Here is an 18,946-nt window from a genome sequence, read left to right on the forward strand (position 1 = left end):
CTCCTTTGGCAGTTCAACGGATGTCCACATTCCGTGTCGGAAAACAGTAAAGAAGCATGTCACTGGCATTGTACTCCTTTTCTAGACTCCCGTATACACCGACGCCCTCAAATCCTCTTGTTGGGTCTGTGGGCCGTTTGAGCCCGAATCAAATTCTCTTCAAAAGATAGTTGTGTTGCGAAACCACACATGAAGAACAGGGAGCTTTCGTAAGAGAAGCAGCCGACAGCCAACCCACATGGTACACCGAGGTGAAAGTAAAAAAATTTAGTTGCCGCGAGGTGGGTGATTACATTTGGGACGACAAATGAAATCTTGTTGACTTTCATTCATCTCCAGCGGCCAGTGCCTGTACAGAGCTGTTCCTATGCGTTTGAGATCGGCCGCGCTGACAGATGACGAAACAGAACCGTGTCTCGCCGGGCTCTCAGAGAACTCGATAATGAAGCTAAATGCTTGAGCGATTACTTCCGCGGGCGATAAGAATGCATGCAAAAGACAGCGTGTGCACGCGCACAAAAAACCTTCACTTTTCCAGTTAGTTAAAAGCTTTGAGACGACGTTACTCAGAGGAGGTACATTCAAATTTCTAGTTATCTGTCTTGGGGGACTCCTTGGAAACATTAGAGCTGGAGCCTGTCAAGATCAGTGTTAATGCACAGCGCCTCTGTCAATGCTACCAGCCACACCGCACTTTGCAAACTACTCATGCTCACGGGGCGGGTTTTACTAAAACCTACCGTCTCACTTTTGAATATAATGAACGAATTCGGTAACATAGAAAGAAAATCCTTCCCTGCAAATTTAGTTTCTCTTAGGTAATCAAAGGCCTTAAATGACACATGCGTTACCAAATAAGGGTGATTCTGGCATATTTCTTGGCCACACGATGGCTCAGGAACGGTGTGCGCTCAACACGGGAGTGGGGGAGGGCGGGACGGTGGCAGTGTTCAGCTTTCTGTCCGATCACTTCTAGACACCTCAAAACACGGACGCTATATCCAGGACTGCTCCATTTTCAAATACGTGCCTGGCAAAGGGGAACTATCCTAGGTTGTTGAGTTTGCTGGTCGGCTGTCTTTCTGCGTTGCTATCCGTGCACGTGACTACGAATGAATAAGGCAGCCAGCATGAGTATGCCATGCCCTATGAATGAATTGATATTGAGCGAAGCAAAGAGGATAAATTCCATGGGTCCTTGACTGGGAAAGGCGCACGTATCGGACCTCGGCATGCAGCAAACAGCGCTCAGAGCACAGGACTTTCCGCTTGTGCAGACTTCTTGTTTTCCGGTACAGCAAGAAATGGAAGCAGGGTCACCAACCCTCATGGAAGAGCGACTGCCTGAGATTCTTCAGTACATAGTTGGAACCGTTTGGATGCTTCTTAACAGCTTCCGGACGCGTTTGTTTCCTCGACGAACGTAGCGGCCGGCCGGCCAGCGCGCGCGGCTCCGTCTGCTGCTTGGGCGTCAGTTTGCTATGATAGGGGTAAGGGAGCACAACTGCAGAATCGGGAACCATGTTCTGACTTTTGGTGGCTTGGCTTAAAGCATGCCGTCGGTGGGATTCTGTGGGCAGCCTTTGCAAGGTTCCTCCAGCTGACTACGGCGCTTCCCACTGGCTATTCTGCAAGTGTACCAACTGTGGAGCACGACGCCGGAGCGAAGTCTCAGCTGCCTCAATCGCAAAAAAACGAACCTGAGAAAGCGGCTGCTTTCGCCACCATCAGGAACATGGATATGCCCATAACAGGAAAATATCAATGAAGATCCCGAATTAAGACGCGGTTCCTTGCAGGGTCTCAATTTGCAACGGTCAATGCATAATATATCCCCCCTGGAATGTTCAGTTCTGCCTTCGATCCCGAAGATGGCCAACACGATGACTGACACTAAGTCAATCCGTTATAAAGGAGAAATCATTCCTCGAAATGTTCTAACTCTTCATTGTTTATATTTTACTCAGTGGATATGAGGTGCTGCGTCACTGGCCCTTCGTTACTCCTTGTTAACGAATACTGGAAAGCCCCGAAAAGTATAACGGCGGTGTTCCTTCAAGTACCTGGACTGCTGCACAGTAGGTCCTCGTCTGCAGTGCCTGACCAGTTGCCCATATCCATGAGTGATTTCCTCTGCAATGTCTGCTTTCACTGTCACTGGAATGCACCTTCAAAAGTTGTTGACTTTCAGGCACTGCAATCCACCAAGACGCACCTCGCACCACCTACGGCATTGTACCGTATCGTCGCGAGATACGCAAAACTGCCAATGCACAATCAATCGTCATACTCACTCAGGTATGTATTTCGGAGTCACATCTCCACGATACCTTTTATCTCAGGCGCACATAGTGTAGGAATGGAACCGTTATAAACCAGGTAATTCCACCTTGACAGCATACCACCTGCGGGGATCCTCTCGCATTCCCAGAGGTGTCCGCCCTACGGTCTTTTAAGATATCCCTGTACGCGCCAAACCTGTGTTCCTTCCTCTTGTTTTTCAACCTACTTCGCCGACGTACAACGAGCTGGGACGGATTACCCTGCTAATGCAGATAACTCAGCAGACGCATCCAGTGCACAGACTGGGGTCTCTCACACCCCTCTACGGTCAATAAAAGATATCAACCACATCACTCGCGATGCTGCAACAACGGCCGCCGCTCTTGTTTGCGCCTACTGAGTCGACGAATTTCCTACCCTCGCCTCCCGCTTCACTTCATCAGCAAGAGAGCTCATCCGGCTCCCTCGGCGGTGCTCGTTCGGAACTTCTTATTGTACAGGAGCCCTTCTATGCCACAGCACACGAAGTATCGATTTGGTATTGGTATTTCGACTACCGTGATAAATATCACACACCTCATCGAGCTCACGGCATACCCTGAGCCGCGCGCTTTCGACAATCCTCACTTCGCCGGAAAGCGGTGGTTCCACTTTCAACCACGATACACAACCAACCCCTCTGAAACCATGGAGTGCTCTTATCAATGACACTAATAATTATTATCACACACAAGTAAATCCCCAGACGTCCCTGGAATGGAAATACGATGCTGCAGCCAGTCATCAACGATACATTCACTCTGTCTGTTCGTGGCCAGTGTGACTCTAACACCAGTCGCGACGCCGCTGCTGTTAACTGGATAACAACATCACCCGTATTTAGTAAATTCATATTTCCCTGCTACATCGAGCTGAATTGATCAATGCCGAGTGCTTAACCGTTAGCAAACGGCGTACCGCAGTTTTGAGGGCTTTGTACGCCGACGACATTGTTTGTGCCCTTCGATTCAATTCCTGGCTTCTTCGATCTCCTTGTACGTGCTTGACGTAGGCCACGAGGGACTGTCCTCACACTCTTGACATACTGACGCCAGCTTGCTCTTGTACCACGACGATGGCCGCTTCCTGAAACAATGTTCCTTTTCTAGCATAGCAATAACGTTTGCTCTCCTTCTTACTTCGGGCACACACTGAGCAACTCCATGCACGCAAAAGTCAGCCCGTGATTGCACAGTGACACGAAGATCTCGTATTCTCCGCAGTCAAGCACCAGGCTCCAACGGCAGGTTCTCTGTTCGCGCACCGTGATATCGGAACTTTGGCCTGGGATCCCGTGCGGAAGCTCGTGCAACCACGAGATTGCCCTCATCGGTGCGCAGGTGCTCGTGATCAGAGGCCTCCCTGTCAATGCTCGAACCACGAACACGCTTTTCGGCCATGTGTTGCTTGTGTATCGGCCGGATACAGCCTTTCAAAGAAACTGCGTACTCACAGTGATCATGCCACACTGCATATTATGACGAAAAGCTGGGGTCGGATGACAGCCGGCGGGTTGGGTTAAGGACAGTAACGGATCACATAGCCACACGCCCGCCTTCCCTGTGCTACGCTCGAACGCGAACAGATGTGATATGCCGCAGGTGAACGAAAGAAACCAGTTAGATTACATGCGTGTAAGCGACAAAATGTGTACACAGTGCGTAGGACTACAAGAGACGCCAGCGACGCATCCTAATCCGGATATACCGGCGTCTTCATGGACGAACCCACTATTGACTCGCAAGCGTAGCACGTAGTCTATTGTCTCGTCGTTGCAGTTTACGGCCTCCCAGCATTCATCCACCGACCAGCTTGTTTGGTATACACCGGTCAGCTGGAGCATGCTGTGGTTGCCGGCAACCAGTTGTATAGAGTACGTCCCATGTCGGGAAACGCCCGGTACCCGTTAGCGGAGAAACTATCGTTTTCAACCTCGTAGGTCGCCCACAACCTGCGCAGCCCCTCCAGCAACACTCGAAGCCGCTCTACCGTTCTCACAGCCACGGGACTTGCAGCTGACACCTTCTGATGCATCACGGAGGCCATTACGGTAGATGAGTCACTGTACAGCGGCGGCGTCAATATTGTGTGGGTCACGCTTCGCTGGTTAGCACAAGCCTCGTCCGATTTCCTCACGGGAAACGCTACCACACGCTATGTTCCCATGACAATCACTTCCTCTAGCGTAGTCCGCTGTGTTTGACTTTGGCCACTTTAAATAGCGCCTTGCAATCGCAGAAAACAATGAAGTGTTACAAGGCATATTCCTCTCGTTAGTGTTTCCCCTCCCCCCCCTGAAATTGTTCGTTCGAGCGGGTCAACGCTGTGGCCGCCTTTGTGTTTCCTCCTGTTTTACAATTTGTTCGGCGCGGTGATTCAAAGTGACTCTCGCCACAGAAAAACGCTTCTACACTCCAGCGTCTGCCGAAGTACAAAGTTCCATCGTGCTTCGGGCAGGCGACTATCGGTCCTGTACAGTTCTCTTTTCAGGATTTTCTGCTATATCTCTTTCAAAACCTCCTCACTACTTGCTCGTCGAACAGCCATTTGCCGATTCCTTCAACCTGTGATGGAAAAGAACATGAGGTGGTGGAATGCTTCAGCTGTCTCGTATGATGAAGTCTCCTCCGGCGACGTCATACTGCCGTTGCGCGCTCCACTTTCAGCACCCCACTCCTTCCACGACTCTACACGGGGAGGAAGGACGTCAACAGACCCTCTTCCATCTGTTACATCAAGCCCCCCGAATGCAAAGGTGGCTGGCGGTTTTGTAAGCACTCGCTGAGAACACAGGAGAAAGGCAAGAAACAGGTCGGGCGTGTACTCATCGCGTACCAGGCTTCGGTGACAACGTTGTGTAGTCTCCAGCTGTGTCTCCCGGAAACAGCTTTAAGTCCGTGGCTATTGTACACCAGACCATCTCACGGCTGCCGTGTGGGAAGAGGGACAAGAATCCATTACACTTGGCTCCGGACGCCTATAGCCGCCTCTTGCACACTGATAGTTACTGAAGACTGTTTTATGTGTGCTTAAATAAATGTGGTGATTCACCATTTTCTCTATGTTGGCCACATATGGATATATGGCTTGAATCGGTGCCTGAGCATTTGAACACTGACTTCGTGCCAGATCACCTCAAGGCGGGGCTGCCCTGCCACCCTGTGGAACTACCGCATCGAAGTAGCCTTCTGTTCCACTTTCTTTCTTTCGAAGGCCTACAAATAGCACTGCTACCTACACTGGGACAGCATACACTTCTCTTTCACGCACCCTGGCCTTGCCTGAGTGTATTGTTTTTCTTACCAGTTGTATCGTCCATCCTCATCTCTTGTATCAGTCTCCTGACCTGGCACAGGAAATAAAGTCTGCTCCATTGTTTGAGAGACCTTTTCCACTACGGGCTCGAATGGAGTGTATCCGTCAACAAGCAACAACTGGAGCGGTGGGCCCAAGCTCTCAAAGCCTGTGGCTTCCGGGGACAAGGAACCACGATTACCTCCTTCGCACAGCTGTTGCTCCTCACAGACCGACTTGGTAGTGTCCTCACCTACTCTGACCACCGGCGCATCTGTGCATGAGCTAGGAACGAAGCTTGAACTTGCTGCCTTCGACATTCGTGAGGCTTCACTACTCATGTGGTCGTTCACTCCCCGTTCTCTCTCCGATGCTGGCATGCACTGTTCCCAAGCACAAGGTACCTTCGAGTTTGGAATATCTCCAGCATTCCGTATACGCATCCACCCGTAACCAGCAACGCTTTCGGCAGTCTCATGTTGCAGTGAGTCCGAGAGCTCTCTTCGCAAGAGAAAATTTCCTTGTACCTTCGACGGCAAGTCCTGCATTTCATCACTAGAGTGTGAATGCGGAAAAGTCAGTTCGACTGTTGTAGGGGGGCACTCCCCCTCGTCATCGCACCGTTGCACACGCTGCATGTCGTGGCCGTCCCGGCGATGGGCCTGCCCGCTTTCGGGAGTCAAGTTCTCTGGCGTCTTATGTTGATCGTCACCAGCGTCGGTCCCGCTTACGACAGCAACGGGTTTCAACGTGCTCTGCGACCAATTCGCTGCGTCACGAGGATGGACCCACAATCGAAGTTCATCATCGGATGGCACCATCTGCGGTTCCATTATTGAGTGCTCCAGTGAGCTGCCCTGCCAGAAGGACGTTGCCTCGGCAGGTATCCCCGGGTAACCATAGCCGGAAGCTAGGCTCAATGACCGGAGAGCTTGTGCCTCTCGCGACGGCCCTAAAGACCTACCATCATCCGACGTATGACACGTTGCTGGAGGACACAAATAATTAGAGGAGTTACACCTGCTCAAAGTCTCCTCGCAGCAATGAGTAAAGCTGAAGGAGGGCCGATGGCTCAGAGGAGGAGACGTATCTGTTAGTGAAGAAGAATTCTCACAAGCAGCACTCGGTGTCACCATACCCAGGGAAACAGCCCGACTGATAGTCGCTGCAGTGGAACCAGAGTCTTTTCGCCTCGTGCTCACTCCTTCACTGTTGCCTTCGTCAGGTTCCGTGCTGTCCTTCGGTCTCGCTGTTGTCGCACTGTTGCTCGCTCCAGAGGATACCGATGCCTCGGGTTTTCGATTTCGCTGTAGGCCCACCCAACGGACCCGCTCTCCTTCACGTGGTCGGCATCTATCATGTCCATAGAAGTTGCCGCGTTCGTGCGCGTTTGCTGCAGGTAGTCCTGCACTTTGACTGGTCCCCAGATACTCTGGCACGTCACAGCCAGTGAGCCCATTTTTAGGTGGCTCCCGTTGTTTATCCCGACTCACAGAGGCCGAAGCGTATGATTGCGAGTTCCAGATGTGACTTGACCCTAGCTCGGCGGCGGCGGAGACGTGGAGCCGCCAACTATTCAGCTCTCTACGGTCGCTTGCATTAACCCTATCAGGGAAACACGAAGACGTTTGATGAGCGCGCCCTGAGATACCGGGCCAGCTGCCGTTCCAGTCGCCAGGTTGACCGTGGGAAACTGCTTCTGACACGCCGCGGTATAACTCACGTAGTTCGTCATTTTTTTTCCATTCAGCGAAAGGTGGGATGTCTCCTTTTCGTTTGCTGGAGAAGCTTCGGTCGCCAACTGCCTTCTCCACAGAAGGAAGATCTTCAAGCTGTTCCGAGTCAATCGTGGAGCAACTATGCACTGGTCGGTGAAGTTTTGTGTTGCATGCACCAGCTTGCTGCATGCGATACAAGCATCCACCATCCGGCTTAAAACCGCCGGAAGCATTAATCAGACGCTCACCTCCGCATGCCAAGAATTCCTCTTCACAGCTTGCTAATCGGGAAATCCTGCTGTTATCTTGATGGTTAAGTTGTGCCACTACGTTGCACCTGGCATCACTTAAAAACAGCGTGTCGTTGTCTGCAGGAGGTCTACCGATTGGGCTGGCACACAGCGGCATCGATCCAGAGTCGGTGATAGTTAGATCCGTGCTCCTACCTACTGAACCAGCACCCCTGGATTCAACCGAGTGGCCCCTTTCGGCATATCGTTGCTCGCCTCGCCATATCTCCTCAGCTTTGCAATCCTGGCAGTCATCTGGGTTTCCATTTCCGCAGTCGACGCTCATACTGCTCCCTGATTTTACAGAGCCTCCCGAGAATCTGACGAGTTCCGTGCTTCCTTCGGCGCATCCTGACGAATTCTCTGCACACAGCGACGCACGCTGGTGGTCTGTCTTCGAGTAAGTGTTGTCAACAACGTGAGACCACGTCTCCGGCTTGCCGATTTCTTCTTTCGCTGACAGAACTGTGCCTCGGGATTGTTTCTGAAGATCATCTAGCGTTACTGTTGGAGACACAGACACAAGACATGCATCTTTACCACTACTGTTCTCTTGATGCGAAGAAGTCAGCTTGGAAAACTGGTCCGTCTTCCCACACCAAGCAGCGTGGCGCTTACAGTATTGGTGGCAACTCTCATGCTGCTGGTTCGGTGATGGATTCGTGTCAGACTCAGTCTCTTGTGAAGTCCACAACTGAGCGCTTGGTAACGACCGGTCACGCCTGCGAAGGGACACTGAACAGCAGTGTACTACTTCCACACTGCTCCCGGTAACAATCATGCTCGGTCCTTCTTTAACTAATCCGTCGTTCTCCTCGATCGTCCCCTGGGCTCCACTTGCTGCGGCAGGCTTGGCCGCGCAAGGGAACCTGCTTGAATCTCTATCGTAATGAAACACTGTCTGCTGATGGGTAGTCGGCAAAGAACCGGGCGAACACCGATACATCACATTTTGACCATCGCATTTGTTCCTGGAGTGTACTTCCACCTTCTGAGGCAGGATAGACAACTGAAATCCTGCTGTCGACCACGCAGGATCCCCGCTCTGGGAAGGCAGCGATTGTTCCGCCAGCCGAAACACACCGCGCAGCTCATTTGACTCCACTTCGTTGCTGTAAACAGAGCTGTGTACTGTTCGGTTGGAAGTCCGACAGCCTTGATTACACAACTGTCGCTGTGCATCGGGAGACTGCTCACCACTCTCGACTGAGTTTTGGGGTGCACCACGATGGTCACATGCTGGCCGCAAGGACGGCTGGATCACCTGCTCGCATGGTGACAACTTTTCGTAGCGATGAGGCTCCAAGTAATCGACTTTTCCGTTGTCCGTGTTAGCTTTCCTCATTGCCTGGAAGTTCCCTGCTTGCTCTGCACGATCCGCAATTGAATCAAGACCGTTGCTGTCACCACGTTCCTCGCCCTGGTATGCTATTGCACATCGCTTGCGTCGTCGTTTTTGATGGGGCTCCAGCGTGTCCTCATCAGGATCACTTCGCGCGATGTCTGCATGTTCATGAGCTGATGCCAGAAAGCTCCCCTCTGACGTGGAGTTGCTTTGTTCGAGATGTTCTCTCTCGTCGTTCAGCTGTTGGTTGTTATGCTCTTTAGCAGCGAATTTTGGTAATGTTTCGTCAGTCGGGAAGCTCCTACGAATGTGCTGAGGCCCTACACTTGCTACGACTAGACGACCGACAGGGACAGCATCCTGTGAAACCGATAGTGTCCCTGTCTTCACGCCTGAAAACGCAGTTTGCTCTGCAGCTTTGCCTGATTCGTTGTTGTTCCGCTGTATGGGTTGTTCCCGGCCGACAACGTCAGTGTTCTTTAAATGAGATGGATCCCCCTCACCTGCCGACGGATGCCCACAACTGGGTGACGTGCCAGTGCACTGTCTCGGTCGGCTCACCCCAGAATCCACTGCCACGTCCGAAAATTCAAAAACTTTCGTGGCAACGGACATAACGAAATGGTTACCCGATTCAGACGAGTCCTTCTTCGTTGTGCCAGCGGAACATACAGACTGACATAGATTCGGCATCCCTGTTATGCCTGACGACTTCCCACTACCGGTACGTCTGTTACTGAAGCAGTCCGCGCTCGAGCCATCGCGCTTTGGACGACCATAACCTAGGCGGGCATTGCTGAGAGAAATAAAGCGGTTCTTCACGGCATTCTCTGTGCGGCCCCGCAACTTCTTTGCGATAGTCGCCCAGCGATTTCCCTGCATCAAGAACAAAAACATGGCAAACAACGGCCTCATTTCTGCGTAAGTCTCACACGCGTCGCGTGCTTGCACAGTGTGGATCTTCGTGACCTCCATAAGAATGCAGACAGACGAAAATTCACTCGTCTGCACTAGCCCATGGAGCAGGAAAAATACTGGGTGAGCCTGCCTTGTACGGGTACTCACGTGCAGAGTCGAAACACAGAGAGAAGAACCTTCTTTTTCGGACAACACCGCAACATCAATCACTGACTTTTGAGAGGTCTAACGCCATTGTGAAACAAATCGACCACCCGAGATACAACCACTCACCAGTTCATTCTGAAGCATCAGTATCATGGCATCCTCCTCGGCTGACCAGTCGCCTTTCTTAACCTCGGGATTCACATGATTAAACCATCGTTCCCGACATTGTTTACCTACAATCAGAACACACGCACAGTCGAGAATCACCAAAAACAAGCAGTGATTTCACACTTGGGAAATCTCGTACCGTCGTGCCATCTGGTGTTTGGCTTGCTCAGATGACCCTCTCTTGGTATACTCAAATCCACGCTTACCAGTCCGTGGGATCCCAAAGGCGCCAGTAAGTTGTGAAGAGATCAGTGCCCACTTGAAGCCCTTTCTAGACACCAACTCTGCGAGACTCGCATCCTCCTCAGCGCTCCATGTTGGCACTCCAGTTTTCCGTAGGTGCGTTTGCTGTCCCCGATGCTTGCCCTCGCGCGTTAAAGATACATGAGACAGATGTGGCTTGACACCGAGCATCTGATCACGCATAATGCATCCACTACGAAAGGTTTCAGGCGTTGAGTTATATCCGCATGTACCTGTGGGGTCAACCGGTTCGCTTGCTATTCTGTTATCGATTGACTGGAGGAAGGAATCCCGTTTCTGCGTGTCTTGTCCGTATGAGGAGGACGATGTGGTGCGTGGTTGTTCACCCTCATCCACTGACTCTTCCCATGAACAATTTTCAAGACTCTGCTGTACCCGAGAGGTCCCGTAGTCAGCGCCCGCCCGGTACCCCTGGTTGACTTCCGATCCCGGTTGCCATGGATGCTGAGGTGAGAAATGGCAAATCTCAGGCAAAAAACCTGTCTCTGGCGCAGGTCTCCCTTTCTGGGGATCGGAGGCACCGCATCCGTCACAGTCCATGCCTTGAAGCTGTACCCCGGGAAGCAAACGCCGTGTTTGTATCCTCGAGGGCGTCCGAAGTTCTGAACTCTTTACCTCCTCCCTGAATGTGGCCTCTGCATTTCCGTCGCCCTTAAACATGCATTTTGATTGGCCTGATCCAGACGGCGTGGCAATGCTGGTTTGCGCATGTCCTAATCTCTCGTCTTGTTCGTCAGGGAACAGTAGTACATACCGCGGCGCGTCGCCACAGCCACTCTCTTCCTGGGTATCAGTACTCGATCTACACGCGTTAGCGCGAGCAGAGGCTGCTACCGAAGTGAACACGTCACCAGACACAACGGATGAGGCTGCCGTGCTAGAGCAGCCCGTCAGGAGTGCAGCAGGAGAGAATGGTAGCGGACGCCTTTCCAGTATGTCCCTTCCAATACCGTCTCCGTGTCGCGCAATCTCTCTGTCCTCCACGCAGTTGTGAGGACTGCCTAAACCCGAAACGGATACACGGGGCTCCATCATTCCCCCCGGGCTCGAGCACGGAGGATCACAATGCCCGCTGGAAATAGAGTTTTCGATAGGCGTGTGACGCTTCGAACTCGGATCCTCGACATCAGCAAGGTGAACCGTAACTGTTGTATCCATAGACAAGGGTACACTAGCTCGAAGAACGGCTGCGTTTGGACACGAAGGGGACAGTCCCGTTGTCAACACTTTGGCCTTCAACTCTTGCGTTGTGGGAGCCAGCTGTGACATGCCAGCTTCATAGTCAATGCCACGCCTTAAGCGTGATTGAGGAAGTTGCACCTCAAGACATTGTTCCTCAAATGCTCGAATCGTTTGAATTTCGTCGTTACGCGTATACGGTGATGTTTGACTCGCGTCTGCTCGACTCTTGGAATCCAAGACAAGTGAATGAGACGCCTGCACAGGAACCAGGACACACATCGACGCAGCAATTGAAATGAGGCTCCCTCCACAGCGAAGTCATCACGCTGTGGGTGGAACACGGAAACAATCGGTAAACGGATTCCGCCATGGTGCAGTGTTAGTGAGTGCGAGTTGCGGGTCACTTCTTTCAACTCGCCGGGCAGTGCTCAGCACCAATTTTCGCCTACCACGCGAGCACAACAGTTCACGCTAGGCTAAGTGGGTACGCTCGAAGGATATCAGCCATGTTGATGTATTTTTTAGTTCTAGCAGCTAACCGGTGTTTTCTGTGTTTCGCCACAGTCTGAGGGCTGCTCCGAAGACAAGACTTCCCTTTCCCGACCGCAATGTTCCTCCTTCATCCTCGGTCGCGGGTTAGGATGCTGTCGAGACGTGAGATGGCGCGCAGCCCAGCAGCCTGGAGCAGCAGCGTCTATACTTTGGTCGTCGGAGTGTGCTCCCCGAGTGATGATATTGGTCTCCTCTGGCCCTCGAGCAGAGGCTGTTGGACACAACACATCTGGCAAAAAAGAGCTCTTGGTCGCCTTGTATCTTGGAATCACACTCCGGACAAAACACACGAGTCTTACAGGCGACTAGTGTGCTGGTAGTGTTCATCCTGTTAGACAAACTACTGCAGCCCCACTCTCACCTGACGCACGGTGATATTCCTGTCGCGCCGCTTCTGGTTTATTCCATTGCCGTATTGTACTCCGGTTGCCTCGCTCTGGTGTTATGTCAGCGATGCATTCGGTCTCCGTTGAGCGAGCCTCTCCCTGTTGTCTCCAGTGCAGCGCTTCTGCATTTCTCGCGTCGAATTGCTCTGTGTCTAATCCCACAATGCCAGCGAACAGTTCCGGATTCTCGGTGGTAAATTGAGACCCGACGTGAAACTGAAGGCGGCTCTCTGTGGACCACTGCGAAGGCGCATCCGCTCGCAATGATCCGGTTGCCTCACCAGTATGGCTGTGCATCACAACGGTATTCTCCGCAGCAATACCATGCCCCGGTCTCTCAGCATACTGCCACGCAAGACGTTCGCTGATGTATTCAGAGTACCTGCCATGAGGCGAAAGAATTGGTGTCCGTGTTACATGGTGTCCGGACAAGGCATCCGAAGGACCGGACTGGAAGTCTCCCAGTCGTAAGTCAGTCTGTAAGCGGTCGTCGCCTTGGTACGGTGCCGTCGGCATCTGACCCAGATGCTTCTGAAGCACATGTGTATAACAGTTTTCATCTTCCTCCGAACCTCCTTCTGCCGGGTCGACACGGCTGCCATCAAGGAGTCTACAGCATCCGTCACGCGGCGCTCTCTCTCCCGCGCACGACTGTCCTCTCTGCACGGAGTAGTAGTCGTCGCACGGTTCAATCTCCGATTTTGTCACCATGAGGGTACCACCTCCTGCTGCCACGTTCCCTTTCTTCTCGTGTTCCCCCTCACAGTTAAGGTGACGCTGCTCCTGTCCCGCCACAGCTTCATCCTGTCTCATTCCTTGGTCAGAAATGTGCGTATATGCGTTTCCGTCTGAATTTGTATAAAGATGGACAACCCCTGCTAAAGCAGTTCTTGAGGACACTTCACCACCGCCCTTTTCCTCCTTAACTCCGTTCCATCGCGTGGAACAGCAGCCTTCCACTGCGTGCGTCTCCGTAGAATACACTTGCCTCTCCACGACGCAACAGGCAGTCCCCTTGTATTCACCCGCCTGGTCGCAGTTTTCCCACGTGCCACTGATGGCGTGCACAGGAGCCTGACGCTCCCGCTGCGAATGCGGCATTGGCTGAGTACTGGCTCCCTCCATTCGCTGGGAAGGCGGCACTGACGTGTCGCAGCATGCTCAGCACCGTGCCAGAGCTCTGCTTGGACTCAACTCACACGATGTGAGTGGGTGACGAGCGTAATGGATACAGAAAAATGTCCGGATGAAGATGACTAATAACACCAGAAATACAGTTGTGCAAACAGAAATATACGGAAACGCCTGCGGCGCACGCATTAATGTGACAGGTACCACTCATGAAAACCGAAAAAAGACGAAAGAATTTGAGTCTTTTCTAGACAAAACGCGTGACGAAGGATGAGGTCAGTCACCGAATACATCCAGCGAGTGCTGCTCCACGAAAGCAGCATTATAAGTGCGAACCAATCACGACTGGAGTGATCGCTGTCACAGGGCTCATTGCGTTGGAGAAACAACAACCACTGAATCGCTGCGGCGCTCATTTATACTTGCGTACGTGAGCACTACCGAGAGGTAGGTTCACTGCTGTGCCAATGGCCTCCCCACTTAATAAAAGAAATAACTCCGCCCCCGCTTCGAGAATGCCCGAAAATACGAACGCCTGGATGTGGCAGTAAGTTACAAACCGGCATGTCACTCTCGTGGCTAGAGGAGACTGGGCGCGACCACTGGCACATTTCACAGTTTCTGTGTTTTCGTGAGCAAGACCGAGAATCCGATCCTCTGTCGAAACAATGGTTTCCACACAGAACATAAATGATACTGCCTGCTTCAAGAAAACTAAGTTGGATCCCCTTCACCCTCCTGCACGGTACACCGAACAAACAGCGCTCCGCCTCCGGGGCTGCCAGAGACGGAGCAGCTGTGAACCGACTTTTGCTACACCAGCACTGTAGGAATAATGAGCCAGAAACAAAGACAGCCAGGACCGCTCTGATGTCACCTGCCAAGAATGACGGCTACCACCTACAAGGTGGACCTGAAAAGACAAGAGATCGGGCTACAAAGGAGCCGCTCTTTGGACATATTCCGGTTCGGTGACGAATCTGAATCTTCCGACTGCCGGACGTGTCATAGAAGGAACACACCGGTTTCATTGGTGGCAACAAAAAGGCTGCCTAGTGTTGGCAGCTCCCCACACTTGGCAGTCGATGCTCTCGAGAGCAAGAACAATAACCGCTTCAACCAGCTGACCACCGTCACTTTAGCTCACAATCGCCTAACTGGAGACCTCAGGCAAAAGTTGCAGAGTTCAGCTCCACGATGTCAATGTTTCTTCGCAAGAATTCCCTGAGCAGGTCTGCAACATAGAAAAACGAATCACTGCCTCTGGAGATGAATTTCAAGATATCTGGTTCCCTCCACTTGTGTGGCAAGCTGGCTCCTACCTCAGTGAGACGGGAGTGAAGGAGCGTAACTGCCGCTTCTTTCTTCTGATCTACCACAAGACCAGCAAACACATTGCGTCCAAAGCGATCAAAATCAATCGGATAGCTTGAACCGATGGACAAAGGGACATGCGCTGTGACTTCTTCGTCTGCGCGCTCTGCCGTCCACCTTCAAGTGAACAAAGCAAAACCGCTTAGTCGAGCCAAAGGGCTTCTGTGTTACAAAGCGGTCCTCTACCATTTCAGTACACGCTGAAGAAAAACAGCGCCTCTTCGGCCGCGCTGTCAAGAATGGGTGGTACAAGCTCCACGCAAAATGACGACTGTTCATATATGCAAAAGCTATATGGAGGGTGTGAGGGAAGAATAACTCACTGCCTCGGCTAGCCTTTCAAGTGCATCTTCATATCTTATATACGACCGGCGAGCACACCATACGTTCACGGCCACCTGGTGATGGAATTTCGGGACCGATCAGAGTAAGCGACTCTATGCACTGGCACACGCCGCCGAGTGTTACCAAAATCCCCACTCCCATGCAACCCCTTTGCATCTGCTTCTGCGTGGAAATCGGTGAACCGTTCTAAAGTCGAGACACTGTCTCGACGCAAACGCACACATTAGAAGACGCTGTTTCTGTCGGCTACCCAAGTTGTGTCCCCCTTTCCCTCACTGTCAACAACTCGCGCTGCATGTAGAAAAACCTGCTTAGTGTGCTTCCCGGAGCGACCAGAGGCACCCTCGGGATCTATGGGTACACACGTTAGGAGGGCACATCTCCCACGAATGCCCGCCAAAGAAAACTGTGTCACTAATACCCCGTTTTTGTACCGGTCGAGCCGACGCCTGCCGGGTGAAACGGTTGCGCCACAGCTAGCGCCCAATATCTCCACAACTGCCTCCTGTAAGGCTTTCGCACTCCACGCATTGGCATATTATGGCCTCCTGGAACTACTGTGACTCCTCGCCCAATACATTTCCCGGCTCTTTGCTCTGCACTTGTTCCGCGGCAAGCACGGAACGATCACCGCTGCGTAAGGGCTCGGTCAAGCATAGAGACGATCCACATTTTTCGCTGAACGTGCGCGATGCTAACATCAGTCACGGTAGGAATATTCTGAAAGATCACCACATGAAGTGGTGACAAAAGTTCTGAACACTTAGTCTTTCTGAGCTCAAAAAAAAAGCATACATCCGAAAATGTAGGGCGCCTCGGGGAGAACTTGCCCGGCCGAACTGCAGCTGAAGAGGAGACGCGCGGCATAATACTAGCAGAAACCGGCACGCTTATTTTAGAAGTGACCGTTGGACATTGAACCAGTCAAAGGAGTAAGTAAATGAAGAGAACTCCACAGCACAGACGAAGCAAATACACACACTTAAGTACGGGGATGGTGCGAAACACTGTAGAGGTGACCCCTGCAGGTTGTGGATCGTGTAATGAGGTGCTGTTCGGTTCCGGAGCCGTGGTCACTGCTGAAGAACCCGAAGCTACTGGCACCGGAGTGCGTGCTTGATGAGTCCCTCCGAAACCTCCAGGTGCTCTCGCGGCAGCTTGTGCCTCGCCGCCGCTGGGGCGAACCTCCGAGGAGACAAGGCTCGTATGTGGAACTGGGGCTGTCTCTCATCAACGATTGTTGCCGCTGCAAGGAAAGAAGATGCTGCATTGCCCAGTACTTCCATTGCATCCTTACACGTCAGTAGCGAACGGCTGCAATGTTTAGTCACATAGCGAGCCTCTGATTACCAGCTAATTTCGTGTACCGATCATTTTCTCCCCTCCAGGGAGTTCCGTCTGTGTAAAGCACGGGCGGCTACTATAGGGGACAAGTGTAAACGTGGACATGAAGTGGCCTCCAAGGCTGCACGTCTCCGGCCTGTCTAGTTTCAGCGGGGATACCAACGAATCAGCTGGATATGTTGTGAGAGAAGACAGTGGCCCGTTCGAATCTGCTGCAGATGGATCGAGCTTCATGGTGGAGAGATGCGACGTGCCAACTGTTTTGCGTGAAATTCAGGGTTCGGTTTTTCGCCACTCCAGGTCAAGCACGTGTGCCGCGCCATGCAAGGTAAACGCGACACCATGCCACCTTGTCACTGCGGGTGAAAAGTTGTTACCGCAGATCGTCTGAACAGTTTAGATCTTCGCTGCCTCGTTATAAAAATGCCACTGCGAAGATAAGATGTCTTATGCGTTCCACTTGAGACCGACTGCTGGGCTCTCGGCGACGTTGTCTGACAGTTGATACGGAGAAACTAGACACTGTGAGGCCGCTCGAATCAGCCAGACACAGCAGGAGGTATGCTATCGTAATGGATATGTGATGACCGCAGAGAGACTTCAACTTGCACCTACTCCAGAGGCAACATGCAAGGATATTTTCCTGTCCTCTCAGCGAGGCGATAACAGAACACAGGACATTCGAGATAGACAATTTGCTCACGAAGAATTCCCCCGACTTGTCGGAGTCAGTTGAATTGTGGTGGTACGATGCAGTTATTTGTCTTGGTATTTCCTTTTCCACGTGGATTTGGATGCTAGCCCCACCCCACTTGTTTTGTCTTTCTAGAGAAGCACACAGGTTCAACCGGATGCATGATGCATCATCCTCACTTCCTCCTTCAGGAACTTCCCCGCCAGAGGGTGCTTTCCCTCGCTGTGAAATGAATGGAGGGTACGAAAAATGTTTTGCATCCTTGGATACCGATCATTTGTGATAGCAAAGGTTCCGAACTCTTACATCTAGATCTTCAATGGCGTGACCACACGCTTCGTTTGGTGCATCACGCTGGAGAGGGGATTGTTTCAGAGGTGTGATGTTCCAACGTGTGGTAACTGTCTCTCGGAAACTGGTTGTTCGTACCTGAGGAGAACGCGTTCAAGACAAATCTGACGCTCTGAGGTTTTGGCTCGGCGGCTGAACCAGAGAAGCTGCAGAAAACGAGCTAGAGTGACATCGGTAAGTCTCCTGCACTGGTCTTGCTCAAAGAGTGCAGACTGATTCACTGCCGTGCAAACACACCAGGACCGTATGCCCGTGCCAGATGAAAGGCACATCAACTCCTTCAAAAAGTCCTCGGTTGAAGGATTGAAATCTCCATACGTGTCAACTTTTCCGTCCGACAAGTATGCTGTGTTGGAGCACGTTGGGACAGGGAAGGACATATACGTAACCAGCCGATATCGGTCGACAAGGCTGTGTCAGCAGGCACAGTCGCGCTGTGAAAACAATTCTAGTGGTCTCCATTAATTTACTACGCAAGCGTGCTATGTCTACAGATGTAGCCGCACTACCAGGATGGAGCTCTACGAAAACGCAACGCTCAAACCCCAGACGCGTGTGCGCTTCTAAAACATCTCCGTTCCAGAACCACGGACGGCAAGGCAACGTAGCGGCAGCGAGTCCATCGGTCGTGCAGAATTAGATAAACTCGCCTGAGCGCTTGTAGATGCATTTTTACACTGCAAAGAGATTCACGACCGTAAGCAAGTCCTTTCCGCTGAGTCCCGGTGGCCGGTGCTTGTACTTTATAGAACTACGTAGCTTCAACGGACAGAACCTTTCCAAAGACACCTCAGTGAAAGTTGTCTGCCTTCACTAGGTCCACAGAAACTGCGAAGTCTCAAGGTTTCGAGCAGAATTGCAGACGCTACAAGTTCAGAGTTTGCGATTTGTGTCTCAGTCTAGGTTTCCATACAACGGACCTTCTTAAGCAGAAGCGTTATAGGATGAAACGAAAGCGAACTCAAGGCGGCGTCCTGCCAGTCAATCTTCTCTGCCCGAAAGATGAACAAGTCATCCACAGATAAGGGGAAAGCCACTCCTGAGATTCGCTTGACAATTCAAAACACTGAAGCAGCAAAAGAAAGGCCGCACGAGGCGCAACTGGACAAGTAAATAGAGTG

At 51.9% G+C, this 18,946-nt stretch overlaps 2 protein-coding genes across 2 annotated transcripts; both read right to left on the bottom strand.

The window, feature by feature from the left end:
* Window positions 1–4,429: 4,429 nt before the first annotated feature.
* Window positions 4,430–4,869, bottom strand: TGME49_200375 (hypothetical protein; the record flags this gene model as incomplete). The annotated part of the gene is made up of 3 exons (XM_018779151.1): window positions 4,430–4,591; window positions 4,653–4,669; window positions 4,848–4,869. The coding sequence occupies 3 exons, from the start codon at window positions 4,867–4,869 to the stop codon at window positions 4,430–4,432; spliced, it is 201 nt and encodes a 66-aa protein (XP_018636522.1).
* A 187-nt stretch (window positions 4,870–5,056) lies between these two features.
* On the bottom strand, window positions 5,057–13,711 carry TGME49_200385 (Myb family DNA-binding domain-containing protein; the record flags this gene model as incomplete). Its single annotated transcript, XM_018779152.1, has 8 exons — window positions 5,057–5,103; window positions 5,626–5,668; window positions 6,021–8,128; window positions 8,243–9,845; window positions 10,161–10,267; window positions 10,409–11,903; window positions 12,188–12,411; window positions 12,562–13,711. 8 exons carry the CDS (start codon window positions 13,709–13,711, stop codon window positions 5,057–5,059), a joined length of 6,777 nt encoding a protein of 2,258 aa, XP_018636521.1.
* Window positions 13,712–18,946: the final 5,235 nt, after the last annotated feature.

The sequence above is a fragment of the Toxoplasma gondii genome, chromosome VIII (assembly GCF_000006565.2).
Source record: "Toxoplasma gondii ME49 chromosome VIII, whole genome shotgun sequence".
Taxonomy (NCBI): Eukaryota; Apicomplexa; class Conoidasida; order Eucoccidiorida; family Sarcocystidae; genus Toxoplasma; species Toxoplasma gondii.